Here is a 22,916-nt window from a genome sequence, read left to right as displayed (position 1 = left end):
CAGCTTCTGTACAGTCCTTACAATCAGGCCATATTCCCATTATGGGAAACTAGGCAACCAGGGTCATGTGGACTGAGGACAAGTAGCTCTGCCCCACGTGGAATCTCAAGCTTGAGGCTTGATGGCCATCTGTTTGGGATGCTTTGATGGAGATTTCCTGCATAGCAGGGGGTTGGATTGGATGGCCCTTGTGGTCTCTTCCAACTCTAAGATTCTATGATTCTAAGTGTCCCCAGTGAGTGAAATTGGCCAGTTAATTTCCAGATTGGCTGACTAATGCTGACATCCAGATCCAGATGCCTCTTCAGCTGCAAAAAATAAAGGTGTGCCCAGTTTTATCCCAATAAATTGTGGTTTGTGTCATTGTTGCTAAGCCAATCAATTCCCACTGGATCCACAAATCACAATTAAACCTGTAGATTTACAGATAGATTTTCTGTGGAACTCCCTGTTATTTTAACAAAAAACAGTTTTGTGCTGATTTCAATCTATTCATTTACAAAGCAGGAAGTGTTTCTGTGATATAAATACCTCCTCAGTGCAGCTTCTGTACAATCACTACAGTTCCACAGAAAAGAAGATAGTGGAGGAAGAAATGGAGAAAGGTAACTTACTGGGGCCAAACCTATGTTCCCCAAGGCAATTCCAGCCAATGTCTGTGAATAGCACCTAAATTAATTTGTTAAGCCTTATATAATATAATAATAACTATAGGGAGCTGCATTTGAATTAACTGTCAAAAGGAAAAGTCTAAGGATGGTGGGCAATGACACCTGGAATGAATGAATGAATGAATGAGTGAATGAGTGAGTGAATGAGTGAATGAATGAATATTAGATTTCAAGTGTCAGAAGGGTGGTTACTGGAAACTAAGGGCCTGAACAGACAGGTCAAATGAAAGCTGCTTCAGGTCACTTTGGAGATATGCTGTTTGAATGACACACACATCTTAAGAGGCCAGAACCTGCGCCAAAGCTGCATTCCAGTCCTTAGGACTTGAGCATGGCTTTGGCGTGGCTTTTGGACTCTTAGGGTGCATGCATCATTTAAACAGCATACCTCCCAAGTGACCTGAAGCAGATTTATTTTGGCCTGTCTGTTTGGGCCTTAACTGTCTAATGGAAGTTTTTTCTTGACATTAGAAGGTTTTCTGGCACCTGGGACCCTGTTTTAATATTACTTTTAAAAATTTACTTTATATGACTGTACTTTACCAGCCTAGTACCTTTTTAAAATCTAGTGGATGTAGGAAGAAAAAGTACGCCTACATTGTTCTAAGTAGGCCTGAAATTTTAATTGTCCTCAGCTTTAGCCCTCCTTGCATTGAGCTGAATGCCTCATCAAGCTAGAGTATTTTTCTGCATGATTGCAGTGTTAGATTGCATAATAATAATAATAATAATAATAATATAATTAGGCAAAAAGTCCTATACTCCGTCCTCATACATGGCTTACATTTGACTAAAATCCTTAAAGTACAGGCTCATAGAAATGGGAAAGGACCCAAGAACTAAGTAGTACAATTCCCTGCCAGCACAGGAACCCACAGCTAAAGTATTCTTGATAAGTGGCCATCCAATCTCTATTCAAGCACTTTTGTCCACCACTCTCCAAGGTATTCTACTGTAGTGCCAGAGTGGCATTCTCACTTGCATAGTTACTTCTGTATGCAGTATGGGGAAATATGAGTCAAATGTGCAGGATTTTGTTGTTTCAAAAAAAAAAAAAAATCTAATCAAAGTTCCTCTTTGTTTCTTCAGAAATGTCTCTTCAGATCATGTTCCTACTGCTAGCTGTGGTGCTGCAGCAATCCCCAGGAAAGGTATGAGCACCAGAATAGGTCCAGAACATCTGTCAGGCATGGCTTGGCCACAAAACAACAATTCACAGTGGTTTCTCTGAGATGTAATTAATCTACAGTGATGAAATATTATCTACCCCTGCTTTCTAAGTTGATTCTTGGGCTTGAAACACTTATATCTGGCCCCTGGCAGTGCTCGTTTAGGACCATGATGGTGGGCTGCTTTTGGAGCAGGCGGTACGGTCACCGTGGTCCCAGCCAAATCTCAGCCAGAGTGGCCTCCAGACATCTTTACCAACCTGTCCTTTGACCCATTTCTTCTGGAAGATACCTATTAATGCTGGAGGATCCCTTAGAGCTCCCTCTTTCTTTTCCACCTGGGAAGTAAATTATCAGAAGCCATTTTCAGCTCTTTCAAACCTTGGTGAATCTGCAGATAGCCAAGCTGAAGATCTGGTCCTCAATTTTCATCTCATTTTCTGGGTTGCACAGCCTCTCTCCTTTTGGACACCATTACTGGCCGGATACTCTGTAGGAAAGGTAGAGACTGATCTTTCACTGACATTTGGTTGTTGTTGTTGCTTTTCCATTTCTGTTTTGATTTCTGTTTTATTTTATTAGCCCCTTTGATTTCTTGTTGGAAAAGGCAGCTGAGATGGAAAGTAGTAAGTTGTGGGTGAATGGGAAAATGAAAAGTACCAGCATCCAAGGAAGGCAGTAGAGGGATCCATTTTCACTCATGCATTAACATTATGCCCAAATGGTTTCTGAATTTGGAAATTTATAAGATGAATCAGAGTTTATGTTGGTAACTTGAGGCAATGTTAAAGATGAAAATTTCAGCAACCTCTGGCAATGTAATGTAATATAAACATGATTATTGTTTACTAGAATCACAATTGGTGAAAATCATATAAATAGCCATTTTTTTTAATCCTTAGGCAGACATTTTGCTAAGTGAAATTTCTGAAATGCAGAAGGAGGAAATTGTTGACAAACACAATTCTATAAGGAGACAGGTGCAACCAACTGCTAGCAATATGATGAAAATGGTAAGAGACAATAAAGTTGGGCTGACACCATACGGGAAAGGGGATTGTGTGGCGCTTGGTGTGTAAACAGCTGGCTTGGCCTGATTTGGGCCTGATACAGCTGTTTGTATCCACAAAGCCCTGCTTACTTTGGGTTTGGGGTGAAACTCCAGGGAAAAGTTGAGTTAATGGGGAAAGTCTGCAGTATTCCACCATAAGTCATTGTGCATTGTATAAACAGGCAGCAGTGGCCTTGGGGTAGAAACAAAGTTTTTCACCTGTGTGAAACCCCTTTGTCCTCAGGACTAAATTCTCAGACACTGATCTAGATAAGAGCAATTTGTACATGGAGTTTCCACACATGTACTTGCACGTCTACTGATGTGCAATTAGGGTTGCAATTGGGTTTTCCTTTGCTAATCAATCAGCTGGAATCCCTTTTCAAAAAAGCAACATGGTTGTTTTTTAAAAAGCCATATGTATGGGTTGGGACACTAAGGATCTGAATTTTAAGCAGCTCCCTACATCCCATCCCACCCCACCCTACCCACTTATTGTTTCTTTGCTTGCTTTGCCAAGATGTGGAATGAGAAAGCTGCCATGAATGCTGGAAGATGGGTTAGTAAATGTCAAGCAATATCTAGCTCCAGAGAAGAACGAATGGTGGATGGTAAGTGAAGGCAATAGACTGCAGCCCCTTTCACATATTATAGAGTGGGGTGGGGATGGAAGCACATCTTTGCTTATTTTGAATGGAAAATCACTGTGGAGCACAGCCATTTGGTTATAAAAATTCTCACTCACTGAGAATTCAATCAGAAAACTTCTTACTCAAGCATAGTGGTAGCTTCTTGAACCCCATCTGAATCCTTTGGGAGATCCTTTCATGTGCTTGCCCTATAATTTGGTCTATTGTTCAGTAAGAAATAATCACCTTTTGACATTCTTTGTTCTGACCAAGAAGGACAAGATCTCTTTTTAGTGTCACCCTGTGTGTATGTGCCTTTAATTTGACTTTGAATCTATGGCAGCCCCATTGATTTCATAAGGTTTTTTTAGGCAAGGAACAGTCAGAGGTGGTTTTGCCTGTTGCTTCCTCTGGAATGTAGCCGGTAGCACCTAGTATTCATTGGTGGTTTTCCATCAAAGTCTGACCTTCCAAGATCAGACAGATCTGGTGCCTTTAGGCCTCTATTTAGTATTACTAGTAGTGAAAATGTATACAGTTAATCTTATTCAATCTCCCCTCAGGGCAATCCACTAGCACCAAATGTTTGTCTTTGGTGATAGGAATATTGTGAAGTCGAAGGCTTTCATGGCTGGCATCCATAGTTTTTTGGGGGGGTTTCGGGCTATGTGGCCATGTTCTAGAAGAGTTTCTTCCTGATGTTTCGCCAGCATCTGTGGCTGGCATCTTCAGAGAATGCTTGCCTGGAAAAAGTGTGTGTGTGTGTGTGTGTGCGCACACACACACACTGTGTGAGCATGGGAATGCAGGAGTGATTTGCATGTGTATTGTTCTGTGCTGATGGTGGGCCTCAGGCTGGGAGGCTAATGCAGGATTAGTGTCTGCTAATTGGTGATCATTATCTACTGGGAAAGCCTCTGACTCTGAATGGTTTCACATTTGCATTTGCTGAGTCCTTATTTTGCTATTCCTCAGGACTGGTAGCCAAATTTTGTTCACTTTAAGGGTTTCTTCTTTCCGGTTGAAATTTTCCAGGTGTTTGTGGATTTCAATGGCATCCCTGTGCATCCTGACATGGTAGTGGTTGGCATGGTCCAGAATTTCAGTGTTTTCAAACAGTATTTTATGCCCAGGATGGTTTGTGGCATGTTCTGCTACTGCTGATTTTTCTGGCTGGTCCGGTCTGCAGTGTCTCTCGTGTTCCTTGATTCTTGTTTGCCTCGTTCCCATTGGCAGCCCAGCCAGGGGAGGGGGGGCAGCTGGCCTGGCCTGGCCCATCCCGGCCCCCAAATCCTCAGCCCAGCCTCCTTACTGGCTTCTTGGCCACTGACCAGCTTCCCTGAACCTTCCCTGCAATGGAAGCCTTGCAGTCTTCTTCCTGGCTCCCCCCTGGCTTCTCTGCAACTTCCTTCCAGGAAATTTAAAAAAAGGTTGCAGAGAAGCTGGTTAGTGGTCAAAGCAGGTAAGGAGGCTGGGCTGGGGATTTGGGGCCAGGGAGGCCAGTGATGGGCCATGCCAACAAGCTGTCCCCCACCACTTGCCAATTCCTGAACTGATTCCTGAAATCGGCACAAACATAATGGGAACTACGTTTTTTTCTGAACCAGTTTCAAGAATCGGTTCAGGAAACAGATTTTCTGGTAAGTGGGAACAGGGTCAATAAGTTCAAGAATTCATTTCTAAATTTTTGGTGTATATATGATTGTCTGCTATTGTTCTACTGCACTAAATGCAATAAACTGAAAAGCAGGGGCAGCTGATGACCAGAGGAACTGATTAGAGCAAGGAAAACTGAGCCATTCCCTTTAGTGAAAATATCCGAGGTGAAAAGTTAAGGCAGGATGAGTTTGAGGGTTAAAAATTACTCCAAACTCCAAAGTGAGAATAAAAAATGAACACAATTCATTAAAATTGAATAGAAAAAAACCAAACAAGAATGTCTATACTGCTGCAACTAATGAAATCCTTTTCATGGCTAATCTTACTGTAAATTAATTGGGTGAATTTGAGCACCCAACCTTTGATAATGCATCCACATTTTGTTGAATGCAGGCAGCGTATGTGGTGAGATTACTCTGCAAACAAATTATCCTACTTCGTGGAATGAGGCAATTGAAACTTTTGCAAGTGGACAGACTTACTTCCAGTATAGTACTGGGTCAACTGACCCAACAAAAAATGTTTATGGCTATACACAGGTATGAAGAGAAACACCATTTATTTGTGGTAAGGTATCTGGGTGACTAATGATATAATTTTCAAAATACTTACTTCTTTATACCAGCCCTTGTGTTAGGAGTCTATAGGTTAGATTCCAAAGGGGTGCTTACTTGGAAGGATGTCAGATGTGATTGGATGAAGGGCACACTCCTCCCTTCATTTTGAGAGCAAGATTGAGTTGAAAGCTGAAATCATTCACCTGAAACCAACTGAGGTGCAGAGTATGCTCCAGGTTTTAGTCCTAAGTTAAAAGGATGTGTTCACCTTATTTTGGGATATATCTGGCACTGTGAATAATACTTCAAAAGTTGAGAGCAAGGTCCAAAGGAGCTTAACTGCTCTACAGCTATTGTATTTACCGACTTCTTCTGCAGCAAGGGCTTCAGACACTCTTATTCTCTCTCTCTCTTCCACTCTCTCCCCCCTCCCTCACTCTGTGTATGAAAAGAGCTCATTCTCCTGTCACAGGGACAGGTGTTGTTGAGACTTCCAACATCTCTGGTAGGAAAGTGACATTGCCTGTCCCACTCCTCCTTCAGAAACAGCACCTGTGGGGTTGTTTTCCATTGTCATGATGAGATATAGTTCCAACCTGCTGCAGGAGCTACAGAGAAGCAACTCCTCCTCCTCCTCCTCCTCCGCATTTCTCTCTGTCTGCACAAGACCGAGTTTATTATGTTTTTAGTGCAAGTGCTTTTCATTCTGTGTGCACTGGCCTGGAACAAACCCACATGTTTGCCATTTTGTTAGCACAGCAGTGCTTGGCCATACCTACCATATATACTCAACTTAAATTGACCTCATGTATAAGTCCAGGGCAGGTTTTGAGGTCAAAATTATGTATTTTGATATGACCCATGGATAAGTCAAGGGTAAAATTTAGGGGCATGTAATGAAGGATGTCAAGGACAAAGCAAAGGAAAACAATGCCAAAGAACTTACAAAATTCCATCAGACATAACTATTTACCCCCATAAGGTTAGATGGATGAGAGAGCAGAAGAGAGTCGATGCTTCCAGGGCAGATTAAACTGTTGCCTTTCACCAGGGGATGGTTATGTGTGTGTGTGTGTGATTTAAAGTACAACACTTACATTGACCTGTGGATAAGTCGACTCAGGTTTTTGGGGTCAATTTTTTAACCTCAATTTGTAGACTTATACATGAGTATATAAAGCAATTATTGCAGCCACATTTACAAGCAATTCTGTACAAACATTAGGATTTTTTTCTCCTCATTTCTCCTTCATAGAAAACATATGCAATACGTGTGCCATGTGTATGAAGCCGCATATGGAATGGTAGAAAAATATTTGCTTCTTATTTCTTTACAAATGTTGCCATTTTTTGGTTGATTTATTACCATTTTTGTCAAAATCAGAACTATCCAATTTATGTTCAAACCACAACTTGTGTTTTATGCTTCTGAAGACACCATAGTTTTAACGTGCACCCACTTTATGTTCTTAGATTATCTGGCACAATTCAAAGCAGGTTGGATGTGCACTTGGCTTCTGCCCTAAAGCAACCAACAGATTCTTATATGTTTGTCATTACTGTCCCAGGTGAGTTGGCTGCTGCAACTGTATTTTAAATACTTTTTTCACTTGTGAACTGTGTTACCCTTCCTTTACTATGTTAGCTTTTTGCTTACAGCTCCCCCCTCCCCAATTTGAATGGTAAGATCTATTATATAAGCTTATTTGTTTCTTAAAAGTTGCACTCTGATGAGAAATGTTATTACGTTGATTTGTAATTTCAGTGGAAACATAGACGGACAACTGAACACACCATACAAATCAGGTCCACCATGTAGCGACTGTCCTGGGAGCTGTGAGGATAAACTCTGTAGTAAGTTATTGATGATACTATGTATTTATTTATTTTCCCCCAGTTCAGGACTCAAAGTGTCTTACAACAGTTAAAACAAAGCTAAAAATTTACAACAATTTGCAAGGCCTATTCTCCTGAAAGTCTTCATCTGCTTTTAAAAAATAGCAGGGAGGGTCACAGTTTAGCTTCTCTGGGAAGGGAGTTCCAGAGCCTGGGAGCAGCCACTGAGAAGGCTCTCATCCAGTTGTGTCTATGAGGGTAGTGTCCTTCCAAAAGACCTCAAAGCTTGGGCAGGTTAATAAGGGAGAATGTAGTCCTTCAGATTACCTGAGCCTGAGCTAGATAGGGCTTTATAGGTCATAACCAGAAAGCATTTCCTCTGAATAATCCTCTTTCTCCTGCAATTTCATCATTTTAATTTGCCCACAATATATAGTCCATTTGTATCCAGAGGGATTTGGTTCCAGGACCTGCCACTGATAACAAAACCCAGGGATGATTACATCCCCTGTTATTAAATGGCTACATCACTTGTTATTAAATGGTAATGATATGTGTGTGGATGCTTCAGCATATGTGACTTCACATTGCTGCCATTTTAAGTGTTAGACAAAATGATCCAAGGTCACTCAAAATCATGGATCCAGAGCCTGTAGATCAGGAGAACTCATTGGGAAGCATCCATTACAGATATTTTACTGCTGGAAAACTGAAATAATCGAAGCAAACCTGGCTGACTAAATAGTACCATGTGTCAGTGTCAGTGCTGCTGCCAACTTTCTCTTTTTCCTTCAAGCAAAAGGCAGGACACTATAATGACAGGATGGTCAGGCCTGTTGAGTAAATTAATGGTGCTTGTTCAATTAATTACAATGGGCCCTCGGTATCCATGGGTTTGATATTTGTAGATCTGAGCAACTGTGGATTGAAGAGAAGAAACATCTACTTTTTTAAAACCTGCAATGGCCAGGCTGAGACATAGTCATCTTTTTCCTGATTATAGGGCTAGCCCTAAGGGGATGGCCTATGGTGCTCAAATATATAAACAAGCCTCCAAGGGCCTCCCCTTCCGCTACCCATACCCATATTCCTAAAGTATTTCATGTTCCTGAATCCCTTAACATAGCGGCTGTGCACACTGGCCTTAAAGGCCAGCCTGGGGGAAGAGTCATGACACATGCCCTGACTCCACCCCTAGGGTGGTGTGATGCTGTGTGAGGCTCCACATGGCATGTGGCATCATGGCACTTCTCTGGTGTTGTGTCTACACGACATAGCGCCAAAGGAGTGCCTTTAAAGCTGCAGCTCAATGACTATTGTGCCCTTTCCAGGGCGCAAAAGGGAGCTACTTTTGGTGGCTTCTTTTTGCACCCTGGAAAGTTGCCACGGTCCTGATCCAGCACAGCTGGAGGCAGCTTCAGGCCACCCCCTAGGAGTGCACAGCCTCTTAATTTCCCACTTGTGACATAAAATCATCCAGAAAGCTGTCCAGTCATATCTACAGTCACAGTTTCACAGAGCTGCCTTAACATTCTTCCACTTATTCCTATTCCCCTTCTCTAGGGAAGACAATAAATGTCATACTGATACACAAAAATTCCTTCCTGACCTCCGAGGATGACTGGCAACAGTCTTGGGATACTTAAATGGATGTGGTGGGTGTGTGCCAGTCCTAGCTGAGAAGGCTAATATGTAGCCTGCTCAAATCTTGTGAAAGGAAACCCTCGTACATTACCAAATGTCACAAGACGAACTGAACTCATGAAATTACACCATCTGCAACATAATGCCATAGCTGCAAATTGCAGGCATCATGAGATCTCCTCCCCCCTGCAGTGCTGATTGCCTGGCCAAGTAAGCAGTTCAGCTGAGCACAGGGTGCCAGCCACTATGCTGCAATGATCTCCCATCACTTAAGGGATGTTCAGGGGGCCAGACCATTAACTGTTATATTTCAAAATTTCATTTAAAAAAGAAAAGAAAAAAGAAAAAGCCAATGGCTATTTCTTGTAGAAGTTGAAGTACTGGACAAAATGTCCTGTCCCCTTTCTATCCAATTGTTTTACAATTGGTGTGTTAAAGCAATGAGTGAAATCTCACACCTATGATTGACCTTTTCAATGATATATAACCCATGCTTTTGATCTATATTTTCCGAGTTCCAATTCCCAGTTAGAATTTACCAAGTGAAAGTTAATCTTTTTTCCTTTTTCCTTTCCTTTTTTTGTTTGTTTTTGTTTTGTTTTTTGTGAGTAGTGGTGGTGGTAAATCAGCTGAGGTTTGTTTTGCGGAATTCCCTGAAAGACTGTATTGAAAGCAACGTAGACATTGGAATGAAGGGGGTGTGTGTGCAATAAAGCAGGGTAAAAACGACTGTATTGTATCACAATACTGTTATTGGTATTTAAGGAGCCATGGAAGAACACGTTGGTTACTTGCAACTGTGGCTGTTCAAGTGGTCATCTGTGCCCTCACACAAATGGGGTTGTGCCTGTGCAGAGATCACCAATTGAACATTCTAGAGCTGAGTAACTTGCCAGGAATATCCTGTGTCTACCACGCATGTCCCAACCCACCAAGCTACCATCTCCTCAGTTTCTTTCATTATAATAATATAAAAATACATATGTAATCTTATAACACATTTTACAGCACTTTTATATCTGTAGCACTATAATATAATTGGTATTGCTGTCTTGTTTTCTTATTAAATTTTGCTATCCCTCCCCTTCCACCATTTTGGATTGGTTTTTTTTGGTTTGGTATCTACTGAGCTTAGTTTATGCAGAATTATTCTTTCTTAACTCTATTACATTTTAATCCATTTTTCCTGTATTATTGTTATAGTAATGTATCTGTGCGGTTCAATGATAATTGTACACCATCTTATAATTCTTTTTTAGTATGTTTAACCATCTTTACTACCAATGCATAAATTAACCGTTTATCTTCAATATTAGATCTTATTTACATTATTATTGATAGACAGAGGGGGAAAAACACCAAATAGTATATATAAATCATATGCTCATATAAAAATCTCTCTTTTACTCACAAATCAGAATAATAAAATGTTATTAAAATAGACCATTTTACTTTACACAAATTTATTAGTACAGTCGGCCCTTCTTATACATGGATTTTTTATACACGGATTCAAGCATACACGGTTTGAAAATGTTCAAAAAAAGTATAAATTTCAAAGATCAAACTTTGATTTTCCATTTTTATAAGGGACACCATTTTGCTATGTCATATTTAATGGGACTTCAGCATACATGGATTTTGTTATACACGGGGGATCTTGGAACCAAACCCCAGTGTATAACAAGGGTCCACTGTAATTCCCAGTCTTTGTCCCATCCTGTTTTCAAATTCTTTTTTAATGATCAGCCTATCCAGTTCCATCATGTCTAGCCATTTACGTAACCCATCATCATGTTGGTATCTTGTCATCTTTCCAGTTTTGTGCATATGAGAGTCTGGCGGTTGTCACCGAATATAAAATAAAATTTAATTGTCTTCTTTCTCTACTACAGTGTTTAATAAAAAAACACTCAGGTGTCATTTTAATTGAAATTTGAAGTATTGTCTGTAGTATATACTGAATTTCTTTCCAGAATTTTACTGCTGCTGGGCAGGTCCACCATATATGAAAAAGAGATCCTTCATTTACACCACATTTCCAATATTTTCCTTTTTCATGTCCACAAATTTTTGCCAACTTATTCAGGGTGAGATACCACCTGTGTACCATTTTATAATTTTTTTTTTATTTTGGGTCCATACATAATGTGTATTTCAAATTTTGTCCCTATGCTCTTTCCCAACTTTCCATTTGAATAGAGTGTCCAATATTTTTCGGCGATTTGATGGTACATTATTTTACTGTTTCGGCTTCTAATTCAGTTTTCAATAAGATTTTATATAATTTAGGTTTTTTAGATTTTTGTGGCTTCAGTAAACTTTTGTCTAATTCTGTTTCTTTCTCTTTTTTTGAAATCCCTTCTAACTTTAAATCTTTAAATCCATTTTAAATCTTTCATTACATTGTCGGTGAGTAAACCAATGACATATATGGAGCCCTGGTGGCGCAGTGGTTAAATGCCTGTACTGCAGCCATTCACTCAAAACCACAAGGTTGCGAGTTCAAGACCAGCAAAAGGGCCCAAGCTCGACTCAGGCTTGCATCCTTCCGAGGTCGCTAAAATGATACCCAGACTGTTGGGGCAAATTAGCTTACTTGCTAATTAGCTTACTTGCTGTTCACCGCTATGATCTTTGGAATAGCGGTATATAAATAAAACAAAAAAATTAATTATTATTATATATGTCCCTCTTCTTGTAATTCATTACTCGATTTAAGTTTTGGTTTTTCACTTTCCCATTTTAATAGTGTCTGATATTTTAAACATACATTTTTTTGTGTCTTATGTCCAATCATCCAAACTTCTTGGGGGGATAACCATACTGGTAGTTTTGTATAAAAATTCTGTTTAATTTTGTTCCAAACTGTTATTAAAGATTTTCTAATTATGTGGTCATTAAGTTATCTGTTAACTTCTTTTATACCATAAATATCCGTGCCAACCATATCTTTTATTAAATCCTTCTAAATTTAGTAATCTTACATCTTTGAAAGTTATCCAAAAATTGATCCAATCTAAGTCACAGGAATAAAAGTATGTTTTAAGATCAGGAGTTCCCAGACTGCCATGTTATCTCACATCTTTCATTATCTTCCATTTTATTTGTGGTTTTTTACCTGCCCAAATGAATTTTGAAATTTCAATCTCGCATAATTTGAAGGGTTTATCATTATTTAGAACTGATAGGTTCTGAAATAGAAACATGAATTTAGGCAAAATGTTCATCTTGATCATGGAAATTCTGCCCATTAATGATAGATTTAAATTAGTCCATCTTCTCAAATCTTTTTTGACTTATATCCATAAAATTGCATAATTATTGTCAGAGTTCTGAATTTTTCTTTGATAATGTTATGCCAAGATATTTTACTTTTTTACTGATTTGACATCCAGTCTTTGTGATTCATTATTTTCATCTTTTGACATGTTCATAGTTATGATCTTGGATTTTGTTTTATTAATTTTAAAGCCCACATATCTTCAATTTTTTTCTGAATATTTCAAATTAATTTATATTTTCTTTTTGATCTTCCAAGTTGATCACTAAATCATCAGCATATGCTCTAATTTTATAGGTATGCTCTTTTATTTGAGCCCATTAATCTGTTCGTTATTTCATATCTGGTTGATTAAGATTTTTAGAGTTATGATGAACAATAGAGGAGATAAAAAGCATCTTTGTCTAGTACCCTTTGAAATTTGGCATTCTTTCTATCCCCCCCCCCCCCCCCATTCATTATGATTTGAGCAGATTGGTTTTTGTAGATTGCTTTGATCCAGTGTATGAAAACTTCACCTAGGTCCATCGTTTTCATGTTCTCTATCATAAAATCTACTTTGTCAAATGCTTTTTCTGCATCCAGGAATATTATTGTTGCCTTCTTTCCTGGATTTTTATCATAGTTTTCTATTAAATTTGTCATTATGTTTTGTTTCATATATCTTTGGGGTAGAAATCCACATTGGTCCTCTTGTATAATGTCCTGTAAGATCTTCTTTAATCTTTTGGCTAGAATCGAAGCAAATAATTTGTAGTCCAAATTTAATAGGGAGATTGCTCTATAATTTTGTGGGAGGGATGGGTCTTTATCTGCTTTTCAGATAAGAGTGATAAATACTTTTGTCCAAGATGCTGATATTCCATTGTGTTTTACCTCATTGAGCAATAAATATAAAAGATAACTAAATTGATTTTGTAAAATTTTATAATATATTGCTGAGAACCCATCTGGTCCAGGAGCTTTATCACATTTCATCTCTTTTATTGATTCAATTATTTCCATCACTGATATATTGGAGTTTAATTTTTTTCTGATGTTCTTGTATTTTATTTAAACTATCTTGTTTTACATAATTTTCAAGATCTTGTTTTATTTTTCTCCTTTTGGTTCTTTATTAAAGAAATGTGTGTACTATTTTTCAAATATTATTTGATTTTTTTAATATTTGTGGTTCTCTTATTACCATCATTCATCTCAAGAATTAATCTTTTTTCTTTCATTTATGCGCTAATAGCTTCCCAGTTTTATTACCTAGTTCAAAATGTTTTTGTTTCACCAATTTTATCTTTTTGTCTATTTCTTTTGTCGTTAACATGGCTAGTTGACTTTGTAATAATTTGATTTCATTAATAATTTCTTTCTTATATGTTTTTTGAGATAGTCCTTGTTCTTTAATCCTGATTTTTTAAAAGTTATTTCTTCCAGTCTTTGATTTCAAACATCTGGATAATTTCAACTAGAAAGAAGAAACCCTTAAAGTGAACAAAATTTGGCTACCAGTCATGAGGAATAGCAAAATAAGGACTCAACAAATCCAAATGGAAAATCACTCAGAGTCAGAGGCTTTTCCAGCAGATAATGATCACCAATTAGCAGACACTAATCCTCTTTGCATTAGCCTCCCAGCCTGAGGCCCACCATCAGCACAAAACAATACACATGCAAATCACGCCTGCTTTCCCAGACTCACAACCAAGAATGGAAGGGAAGCTCCAAAACAACAAGTAACGACCCAGAGATGGCAGAGAGAAACACTGTGTTGACACTCGACTCCCCAGACATTGTGGCTTCAAAATGGAAGGTGCTGCCAGAAACTGGGATAGACTGGATCTCCCAAAGAGAGAACACAGTAAACCTAAGATCACAGCAACACCCAGAGGGAACCCCAGAACCAGAAAAGGTTTTCAAAAGGGCGTCTCTGCAGGAAGGCTCAGAACTGGTGACTGCCAGTTGGGACCAGCCTTCACAGATGAACAGAGACACTAGCCCCCAACTTTCTATCCGGGGAGGAGAGAGTTGTTTGGCGGAGGCTACTACCATGAACTGAAGAATCATGAAAAACCCAGGAGAAAGATAGACAATTCCTAAGTCTAACTCCAAACGGGGAGTTCAGCTTTCCAAAACGAAGGAGGGGGGCTCTGACCAAAAGAGTCCAGACTTAACCAAAAAGGCTGAAGAAAGAAAGGAACAAGAGAAAGACGCCTTTGAAGACTTCAATGCTTCACCGGAATGTACACCGGAGCCTTATGGATTACCCCACTGGACCAGACAGCAGAAAACCTGTCTAGAACTTAGGGAGGGAGGACTCTCTCCCTTGACTCCAAAACAGGAACCAGATACTTTGAGACTCCAATTCTGCTCAGCAGAGAAAATAGTGGATCCTGAGGAAGGCAGTCCTTCGGTTGGATCCAAAGACAAAGTTGGAGAGTTACCAAAAGGGAGAAATTCAGACAGAGACAAACCTAGCCCAATGAGTCCAGAAGCAAAGGGGGGGGGGGGGGACAACCAGCCAGAAAAGTTGCCAAACCACCCATACCCATCCCTCCAAGACACAGGACTAACTCAGAACCTAGCCCAGGAGGGAGAAGGGAACCTTTTACGCAGTCTGGGGGGAGGGAAACCACATCTGATTCCCCCCCCCAAGGGTTGAACCCTATGGAGAGGAAGCTCCAAAAAAGACTAATTCAGGAGCTTTTAAAAATGAAGGAGGTCTAGACCCCAACAGGTCTACACCCTACTTGAGAACAAGTCATGTCATAGAATTAGGAGGGTTGGAACAAAGTCCCTCCCTACCAAAGGATCAGACCCATTTGCAGGAAGTCAAAGACCAGAGAAATTTAAATCCCAGTTTGAGGGAGATTGGAAATGCTAGTGGGGGAGAATTGCCTCAACATCAGAAACCCCCCCCCCCCCCCAAAAAAAAGAAAGTATTACCAAGACCAATGGGTTGAATGCCTCCCACGGCTGGGAAGAAAGAAAGAAAGATAGAAATCTTCAAATACGAAAGAACTGGCCAAAAGGGAAAGACTCGGACTGCCCAGATTCAAAGAGGAGAGAACTTTCCCCATACTCAAAAGAAACTAATGCAGGCGGGTTACAAACCGCCATAAAGTACACGCAGAGCGTGTACTAGGGTTAGGAAGGTGCAGTGCTTCTGCACCCCCTAACCCTAGTATGTGCAGAGCGCGTACAAAATGACGGCGTCCAGATGTGTCGTGGCAGAAGTGATGCCGCGAAAGTGCGCCTTGCGCTTTGCGCTGCCACTTCCGGGGCCCAGGAAGTGGCCCCTTTCTCCTCCTCCCCTGCCGCTTGAAGCCCCAAGGACACCCCTTTCCAGGCTGTGGGGAAGTGGCCCTTTGCCGCTTCCCTGCGGCCTGGAAAGTGGCGGATCGGGGCCTCAGCGGCTGCCGCTCTAACCACTGAGGCCCAGATCTGGCAGGGAAAGGGGCGGGTACAGGCCGCCGCTTTTCGGCGGTCTGTAAGCTGCCGCACTCCCCAAGACTCCAACCTGGGTGGGGATTGGAACAAACTTGTAGTACCTGGGGAAAGGGGGGGGGGGCAAGCCTTGCCCTGGTTGCAACAGTTTAAAGAGTTTTTACAACACCCCATACCCGCGATTATGCCTTTGCCGCAAAAGTTTTTAGTTTAGACTTCTGTTCTGAAATTTGACTTTGTTGATGAAGACTTTGTTGGACCAGATTCTGACAAGTTCTTATTAATTTTAAACCTCAAAACTTCTCCATGTTATTTAAAAATAGTCAATAGTTTTTATACTTTCCAGTGGATTTGCTATGGACAACATTAAATCATCTGCAAATGCTCTTAATTTACATTCAAAATCTTTAACTTTCACCCCTTCCATTCCTTTATCTTCCTGTATTTTGTTATTCAATATCACTACTGATAAAATAAATATCCACAGCATTCCCTTCATCTACCAAGCTGGTAATTTTATCAAAGAAAGAGATTAGATTTGTCCGGCATGACTTGTTTCTCTTCTAGATGTTCACAGACGCTCTGTTTAATGATCTGCTCCATAATATTTCCTGGTATTGATGTCAGACTAACTGGACGATAATTGTTGGGATCCCCTTTTTTCTCTTTTTTGAAGATGGGGACAACGCTTGCCCTCCTCCAGTCTGCTGGGATTTCTCCTGTTCTCCAGGAGTTTTCAAAGATTATTGCCAATCGCTCCGATATTACATTTCCCAGTACGTTTAATACTCTTGGATGTAGTTCATCAGGTCCTGGAGACTTATATTCATTTAGATTAACCAGATATTTCTGTACTTTCTCTTTACTTATTCTGTGCTTCATTTCCCCTATTCTGTCCTCTGCTCCATTTTCCTCAGGTTGAGCACCCTTTGCCTTTGCTGAGAAGACTGAAGCAAAGAAGGTGTTGAGTAATTCTACCTTTTCTCTGTCCTCTATTAGCATTTTGCCATCTTCTCCACACAGTGGCCCTATCATTTCCTTCTTCTTTCTTTTGCTACGGACATATCCAAAAAAGCCCTTTTTGTTGTTTTTAACCTCTCTAGCAAGCCTGAGTTCATTGTGCACTTTAGCTTTTCTGACTTTACCCCTACAAGTGCTAGCTATTTCTTTGAATTCCTCTTTTGTGATTTCCCTCTTTTTCCATTTCTTCTACATGTTCCATTTAAAAGTTAGCTCAGCTGAACGTTCCTTAGTCATCCATCGTGGTTTCTTGAGATTCCTTCCATTTTTCTTCCTCACTGGAACTGTTTTAAATTGTGCCTTCAGTATCTCCCTTTTGAAAAACTCCCATCCATCCTGAACTCCCTTCTCTTTTAGTATTCCTGACCATGGGATCACCCCCAGTATTTCTTTAACTTTACTGAAATCAGCTTTCCTAATGTCTAGAATGCTTGTCTGACTATGTCTGGTTTCTCCTTTCCGCTGTATAACAAACTCTAGGAGAACATGGTCACTTCCACCTAAGGATCCCACCACTTACACTCCATTAACCAAGTCATCCTTCTTAGTTAGTATCAGATCTAAAATAGCTGACCCCCTTGTTGCCTCTTCCACCTTTTGGACAATGAAATTGTCTTCGAGATAAGTGAGGAATTTACTAGATCTTGAGTATTTGGCTGAGTTTGACTTCCAGCAAATATCAGGACAGTTGAAGTCGCCCATCACAACTACATCTCTCCTTTCTGAGTGTATGATCATCTGTTCTAAAAAGGCATCATCCAATTCCTCCATCTGACTTCAACAAATTTAGTTGCATATCCTCAAAGAAAAAGGAATGGAGAAAAGGCAGTGATTCTGAGCGGGTTGGAGTGACAACCAAGCTCTGAACTGAGGGGACCAGAAAGAGAAACAGAGAATCGGAAAGAACATGATAGATGCAGAGGTAGAAGCAGAGAGCAGTTGGTGAGCATTGTTACTGCAGCCACCAAATGGCGTGGCAACGATGCTCTCCTTCCCGGGAGCAAAAAGAAGCTCTCTAAAGCAGCTTTCTGGAAGAGGTGCGCCCCAATTGTGTCACTTCCTGCCACCATCATTTGGGCACTGCGCAACGCTCACACCATCATGGCACCGCCTTTGTGGAGGGTGGCCAACCATGATGGTTGCCATCCTCGTGGACTAGGGCTGCTGGACATCTAAATGACCAGCCTCATCTAGCCCTAGTTCGCAGTGAGGATGCCGTAAACTGCCCGTCTGTACAAGGACTGAGAAAGAGATAGAGGAGGAAGGCTGAGAAGCTGAAGATCAGGAAACTGAGGCGCGTTACAGACCGCCCCTTTGGGGTGGCCTGTAGGCACTCCTTTCCCCGCTGGATCAGGGCCTCAGCTGCCACAGCAGCAGCCCTGAGGCCCCAATCCGCTGCTTTCCAGGCTGTGGGAAAGCGGCAAAAGGCCGCTTCCCCGCAGCCTGGAAAGGGGTGTCCTTGGGGCTTCAAGCCCCAAGGACCCCTGGTGACAGCAGGGAGGAGGAGAAAGGGGCTGCTTGGCCCCTTTCTGCTTTGCATCGCTGGCGCAGCCATGTAAAGGCTGCGCCCAGTGATGCAAAGGTGGAAGGAGCTCTGAAATGGAGCTCCTTCCGGAGCTGCGGAAAGGGCGCCCCAGGCGCCCTTGCGCAGCCCCACTACGTCACTTTCGTGACGCCCCATTTGGAGGCAGCGTGGTTGTGACGTAGTCATGGTGGCGCCCATGCGTATACGGCGCCGCCATTTTCTACGTGCTCCGTGCGTATTAGGGTTATGGGTGTCCAAAAAGGACGCCCCTTTCTAACCTTAGTATGCGCTCGTCATGTACTAGGGTGCCCGTGTGTAAAGGGCCTGAGATAGCAAGGACTGAGACAGGAGACTGATAAGGAGAAGGAGATTTGAGAGCAGCAAAGTGATAATGGTTGTTGGTGGCAGTGGAATTTATGGCAAATGGTTGGCGAGCATACATGTAGTAGATGGACAGAAAATTAGAGGATGAAAAGTTGGAGTGGAAGGCAACAGGAGAAAGAAGACTGAGAGAGTGGAGAGGAGATCAGACTTAACAGAGATATATATATATATAAAAACTCAATTAAAACTATAAAAACTATAAAGACGTTTTGAGGAATAATTGACACTAATTGGAAATAGACATGATAGCAAGAGAGTCCTGATAGATAAAGACTAGTAGTGCTTTAGAATTTTAGAGTTTAAGTTGCGTTGAATTATGTGGAGAACAGAGATGGTGGATGGCACAAAAAGAGACGACTTGAAGAATTAAGGAGCGGATAGACCAACAGATTATTGGAATGTGTGGAAAACAGAGGAGAGTGGGGTTTTGGGGGGGGGTAAAGAGGTTATATTGAAAGGGTAACTGTCTATTAAATTGATCTAGTTAGTTAAATTTCATTTAAAATTTTCAAGAAAAGAATCAAAAAAGGGAAGCTGGGTAAATGATTCTGTATTAAGTAATATTTACAAATGTATACGTCTTAGATAATGATTTACAAACTTACTTATTACAAATAGTTAGTTAACACAGATATAAGTGTGTTTTTTTTGTTTTGTTTGATATTTTGGACTGGAGAAATTAAATGATAAGTTATGATTATAAATAATCATTAAGATAGAAAATGCATTACTATAGACTACCAGAACTGAATTAAACTGCATATATAATTTATTTACAAATAAGTGTTAATTTATATTTAAAATAGAATCTGTGTGATATAGAATATTTACATATTTGGATATTATTTGGTTGAATAAGAATTTAATTCTGAACATTCTGTGACCACTGAAAATAACTTTGAACACCTGAATTTTATACTGCGTGGGTCCAAATCAAGGTGCAGAAATAATCCAGTTTGAGACCATTTTAACTGCCCCAGCTCTGTGCTAGGGAATCCTGGAAATTGTAGTTTATTGTGGCACCATAGCTCTCTGACAGAGAAGGCTAAATGTCTCACAAAACTAAAGTTCCCAGAATTCCCTAGCATTCAGCCAGGGCAGTTGAAGTGGTCTCAAACTGGATTATTTCTGCAGTGTGTTTTGGACTAAGGTTTCTTTCTATTTCATTTGTAAACATCAATAGGTAGGGATATTCATCCCCCAATCTCATTTAGATATGTGGAAAGATCTATCTCTATCTCACTCTTTCTTTTGGATGATGATTTTTGTCTTATTCTGTGGATATTAATTTAACTCCAAATCACTGAATATGGTATATTGTACTGATTACTACTTTTCCTTTGGTTAAGTTTATATTATATAAAATAATGAAAATAAATAAAAATATTTTCTTTAAAATACAAGAAATAATTATATTGCAAATGAGAAGAGTAACCAGAATTATTTGTATAATGTGCACTATTCCAAATTTGAGGAGCATGGAAATGGCAATCCTCTCATTATGGCTTTCCATAAAAATGTTTGGATTCTGGCTGTATTAGCCTTTGCTCTAATAAACAGCTCTTTCATGCAAAAAACAGAAGTAAAATGGGGTTTGCAAGTTTACTATGAAATAAGTAAATAAATAAAAATGTATATAGTTTTTTTGTAAATGTATATATAATTCACATATACATCATTTCCTCAAATTCTGCATGTGCTCCAGCTTCTGGAAACTTTCAAGGACAGCACTAAATCATGTGTATAGAAATATTTTTTAAAACCTTAACAAGGCCTAAATGACAATGGCAAGAATCCTGTTTTCGAGGACAGAATGCTTTCATAATCAAACAAGTGCTTTGCCTCCTTAGCTTGACTGTAGGTAGTACAATAAAATAATACAAACCCAAGGGAGTATAAAAAAAATTAAGCAATGGGTCATTTCTTCTCTAATTTCATTTTGGATTTATTTTTTTCAGACAGCTCTTGCCAGTTTACAGATAAAAATAACGACTGTGAAAACCTAATAGGAAGTTTCACGTGTACATATCCATTTGTTCAAGAAAGATGTCCAGCCTCCTGTAAATGCCCCAAAGACAAATAATATAAACACAAGAATTACAAGGTAACTGTTCTTTATTGGAAGAAAATGAAAATTAAGTATGAAAAATGATTTTTCCCTTGAAAAATTTAAAATTTGGAATTTGTAGTGTAAAAATAAAGTATGTTAAAAGTCACTTGCAAAGAGCATTCTCTTTATTTTAATCATTTGCCAATCTATTTATTCTTTGTTGTTCTGCTTCAGAAAATGATCTGTACACTTCCAACATAAATCTTCGAATATTGCAAAATGGCAATTACGTTTGTTTCAATTTTTCCACTCCTTTCTCATTCACATTCCAAACAAAGCACAACCAGAAATGACCGTCCAAAGCTTTTTATGCTAGGCTCTAACTAAGCAAATAATATCTCAGATTGGTACAAATGTTTATGGCACTGAGGATGATCAACTCAGAATAAGGTGAAGATATAAGCCCAAATGTTATATCTAGAATATCCTAGATCGCATTGACCTCTGTTTGATCTAAGGATTTTGTTTACTTAGGAACTGAATAAAATAATAAAGAACTGAAGCTCTGCACTGCAGAGCAATTTGGGACCCTGGTCTTTTGAACAATCTTCTATTATATTCAAGAAAGTATGGCGCGGTGTCATGCCCAAGTTTGAAAGGGCAACTTGTTTAACCTGAGAGCGTGTAATGAAAATTTCTCTTTCTGTGGACTTATTCAGTGCAGGGCTGATACAGAGAGTGAGACACCAAATTGGTTTTAAACACTATGCATGTAACATTTATTAAATCACAAAAGTAATACAGACATTGATTATCAAGAGCTCTTTCATTCACTCACACATTCATACAATACTCACACACACCTTCCTTCTGCTGGACAATAATCAGTTGTCCTGGAAGGCTGGGGATGACACTGTAGCCGCGTGGTTGATGCCAACAAAATTAGAGTGAAAACCAAGGGTCTTTATACTTTTCTTCTCTCTCTGGCTTCTTAGCTGCTGGAATTTGCAATAATGCAGCCCATTACTCAACTTCTTCTTTCTGGAGAAGACATGCTGTTCAAAGCGGTCCATGCTGTTCAAAGCAGTCTTTTGTCCTGTCAGTTTCACTTCATTGCAGCTCAGGAAAACTCGCTGGCCATTGTTGTTCATCAGCACCTTGCTTCAACTGAACTGAACTGAACAGCACCTCGCTTCAACTTCCAGCTTCCTCAGCATTCTCTGCTTTGGCTGCCAAACTCCACCTTCACATCAATGCTCTGCGTAGAACCATCTTCTTTTGTTCTCTAGTTTGTTTTGAAACCCCATTCCTTGGTTCTTTGGTTCTTCAGCTCTGTGTTTAAGTCAGAACTCACTCATTCGTCTTACAGAGGTACAGAGCGCCAAAAAAAGGCACCGGCAAGGCGCCTCTCCTTGCTTGGCAGTAGCAAACAAATTGTGTAGCACTGTTGCTTAGTCAGAAAGGAGCGCATGAAAGTGGCTCCTTTTTAGTGGCGCACTTGTGCTGCACCAAAGCGCCAGCAACGGCACGATGACATACCAGTGGTGCAGCCCCGTTTGGATGCTGTGCTGCTAGCATGTCTTCTCTGCACACATCATTTGGATAGTGCCGCACAGCTGCAGTGCACCCATGATGTGCTAACGTTGCAGGGTGTGTGCACGCCCCACCCCCAAGCAAGCCTAGCACATGTGTACCAGGCCTATGTTATATTGATCCAAAGTTTTATGCTCAAGCTGCTGCCAGTTGTGGAAACCCAGGCTAATTGAAGCAAAAACACATTTTAAAGAATGAGGGTCTGAACTCTTAACTAACAAATGTACCTTAAAGGACCACAGGCTGAACCTAACTCAGCAATGTGATGCAGCAGCTAAGAAAGCTAATGAAATTCTAGGCTGCGTCAATAGAAGTATAGTGTCTAGATCGAGGGAAGCAATACTACCTCTCTATTCTGCTTTGGTCAAACCTCACCTGGAATATTGTGTCCAGTTCTGATCACCACA

The 22,916-nt window shown here is 40.1% G+C and overlaps 1 protein-coding gene across 1 annotated transcript; it reads left to right on the top strand.

Annotated features, from left to right (window-relative positions):
- The first annotated feature begins 1,762 nt into the window (after positions 1–1,762).
- LOC149313453 (cysteine-rich venom protein triflin-like) lies at positions 1,763–20,949 on the top strand. The gene is made up of 7 exons (XM_089522474.1): positions 1,763–1,822; positions 2,743–2,853; positions 3,412–3,502; positions 5,573–5,718; positions 7,210–7,304; positions 7,502–7,590; positions 20,825–20,949. The coding sequence occupies exons 1-7, from the start codon at positions 1,763–1,765 to the stop codon at positions 20,947–20,949; spliced, it is 717 nt and encodes a 238-aa protein (XP_089378600.1).
- The last annotated feature ends 1,967 nt before the right edge of the window (positions 20,950–22,916 follow it).

The sequence above is a fragment of the Sceloporus occidentalis genome, unplaced genomic scaffold (genome assembly GCF_023333645.1).
Source record: "Sceloporus occidentalis isolate IW3139 unplaced genomic scaffold, rSceOcc1.0.p SCAF_4, whole genome shotgun sequence".
NCBI lineage: Eukaryota > Metazoa > Chordata > Lepidosauria > Squamata > Phrynosomatidae > Sceloporus > Sceloporus occidentalis.
The sequence above is the reverse complement of the archived record's forward strand: the minus strand, read 5'-3'. Positions and strand labels throughout refer to the sequence as shown.

Coding starts and splice junctions, on each gene's coding strand:
- LOC149313453 (XM_089522474.1), top strand. CDS start 1,763: ATGTCTCTTCAGATCATGTTCCTACTGCTAGCTGTGGTGCTGCAGCAA. Junction 2,854..3,411: donor CTAGCAATATGATGAAAATG/GTAAGAGACAAT, acceptor TGCTTTGCCAAG/ATGTGGAATGAGAAAGCTGC. Junction 7,305..7,501: donor GTTTGTCATTACTGTCCCAG/GTGAGTTGGCTG, acceptor TTGTAATTTCAG/TGGAAACATAGACGGACAAC.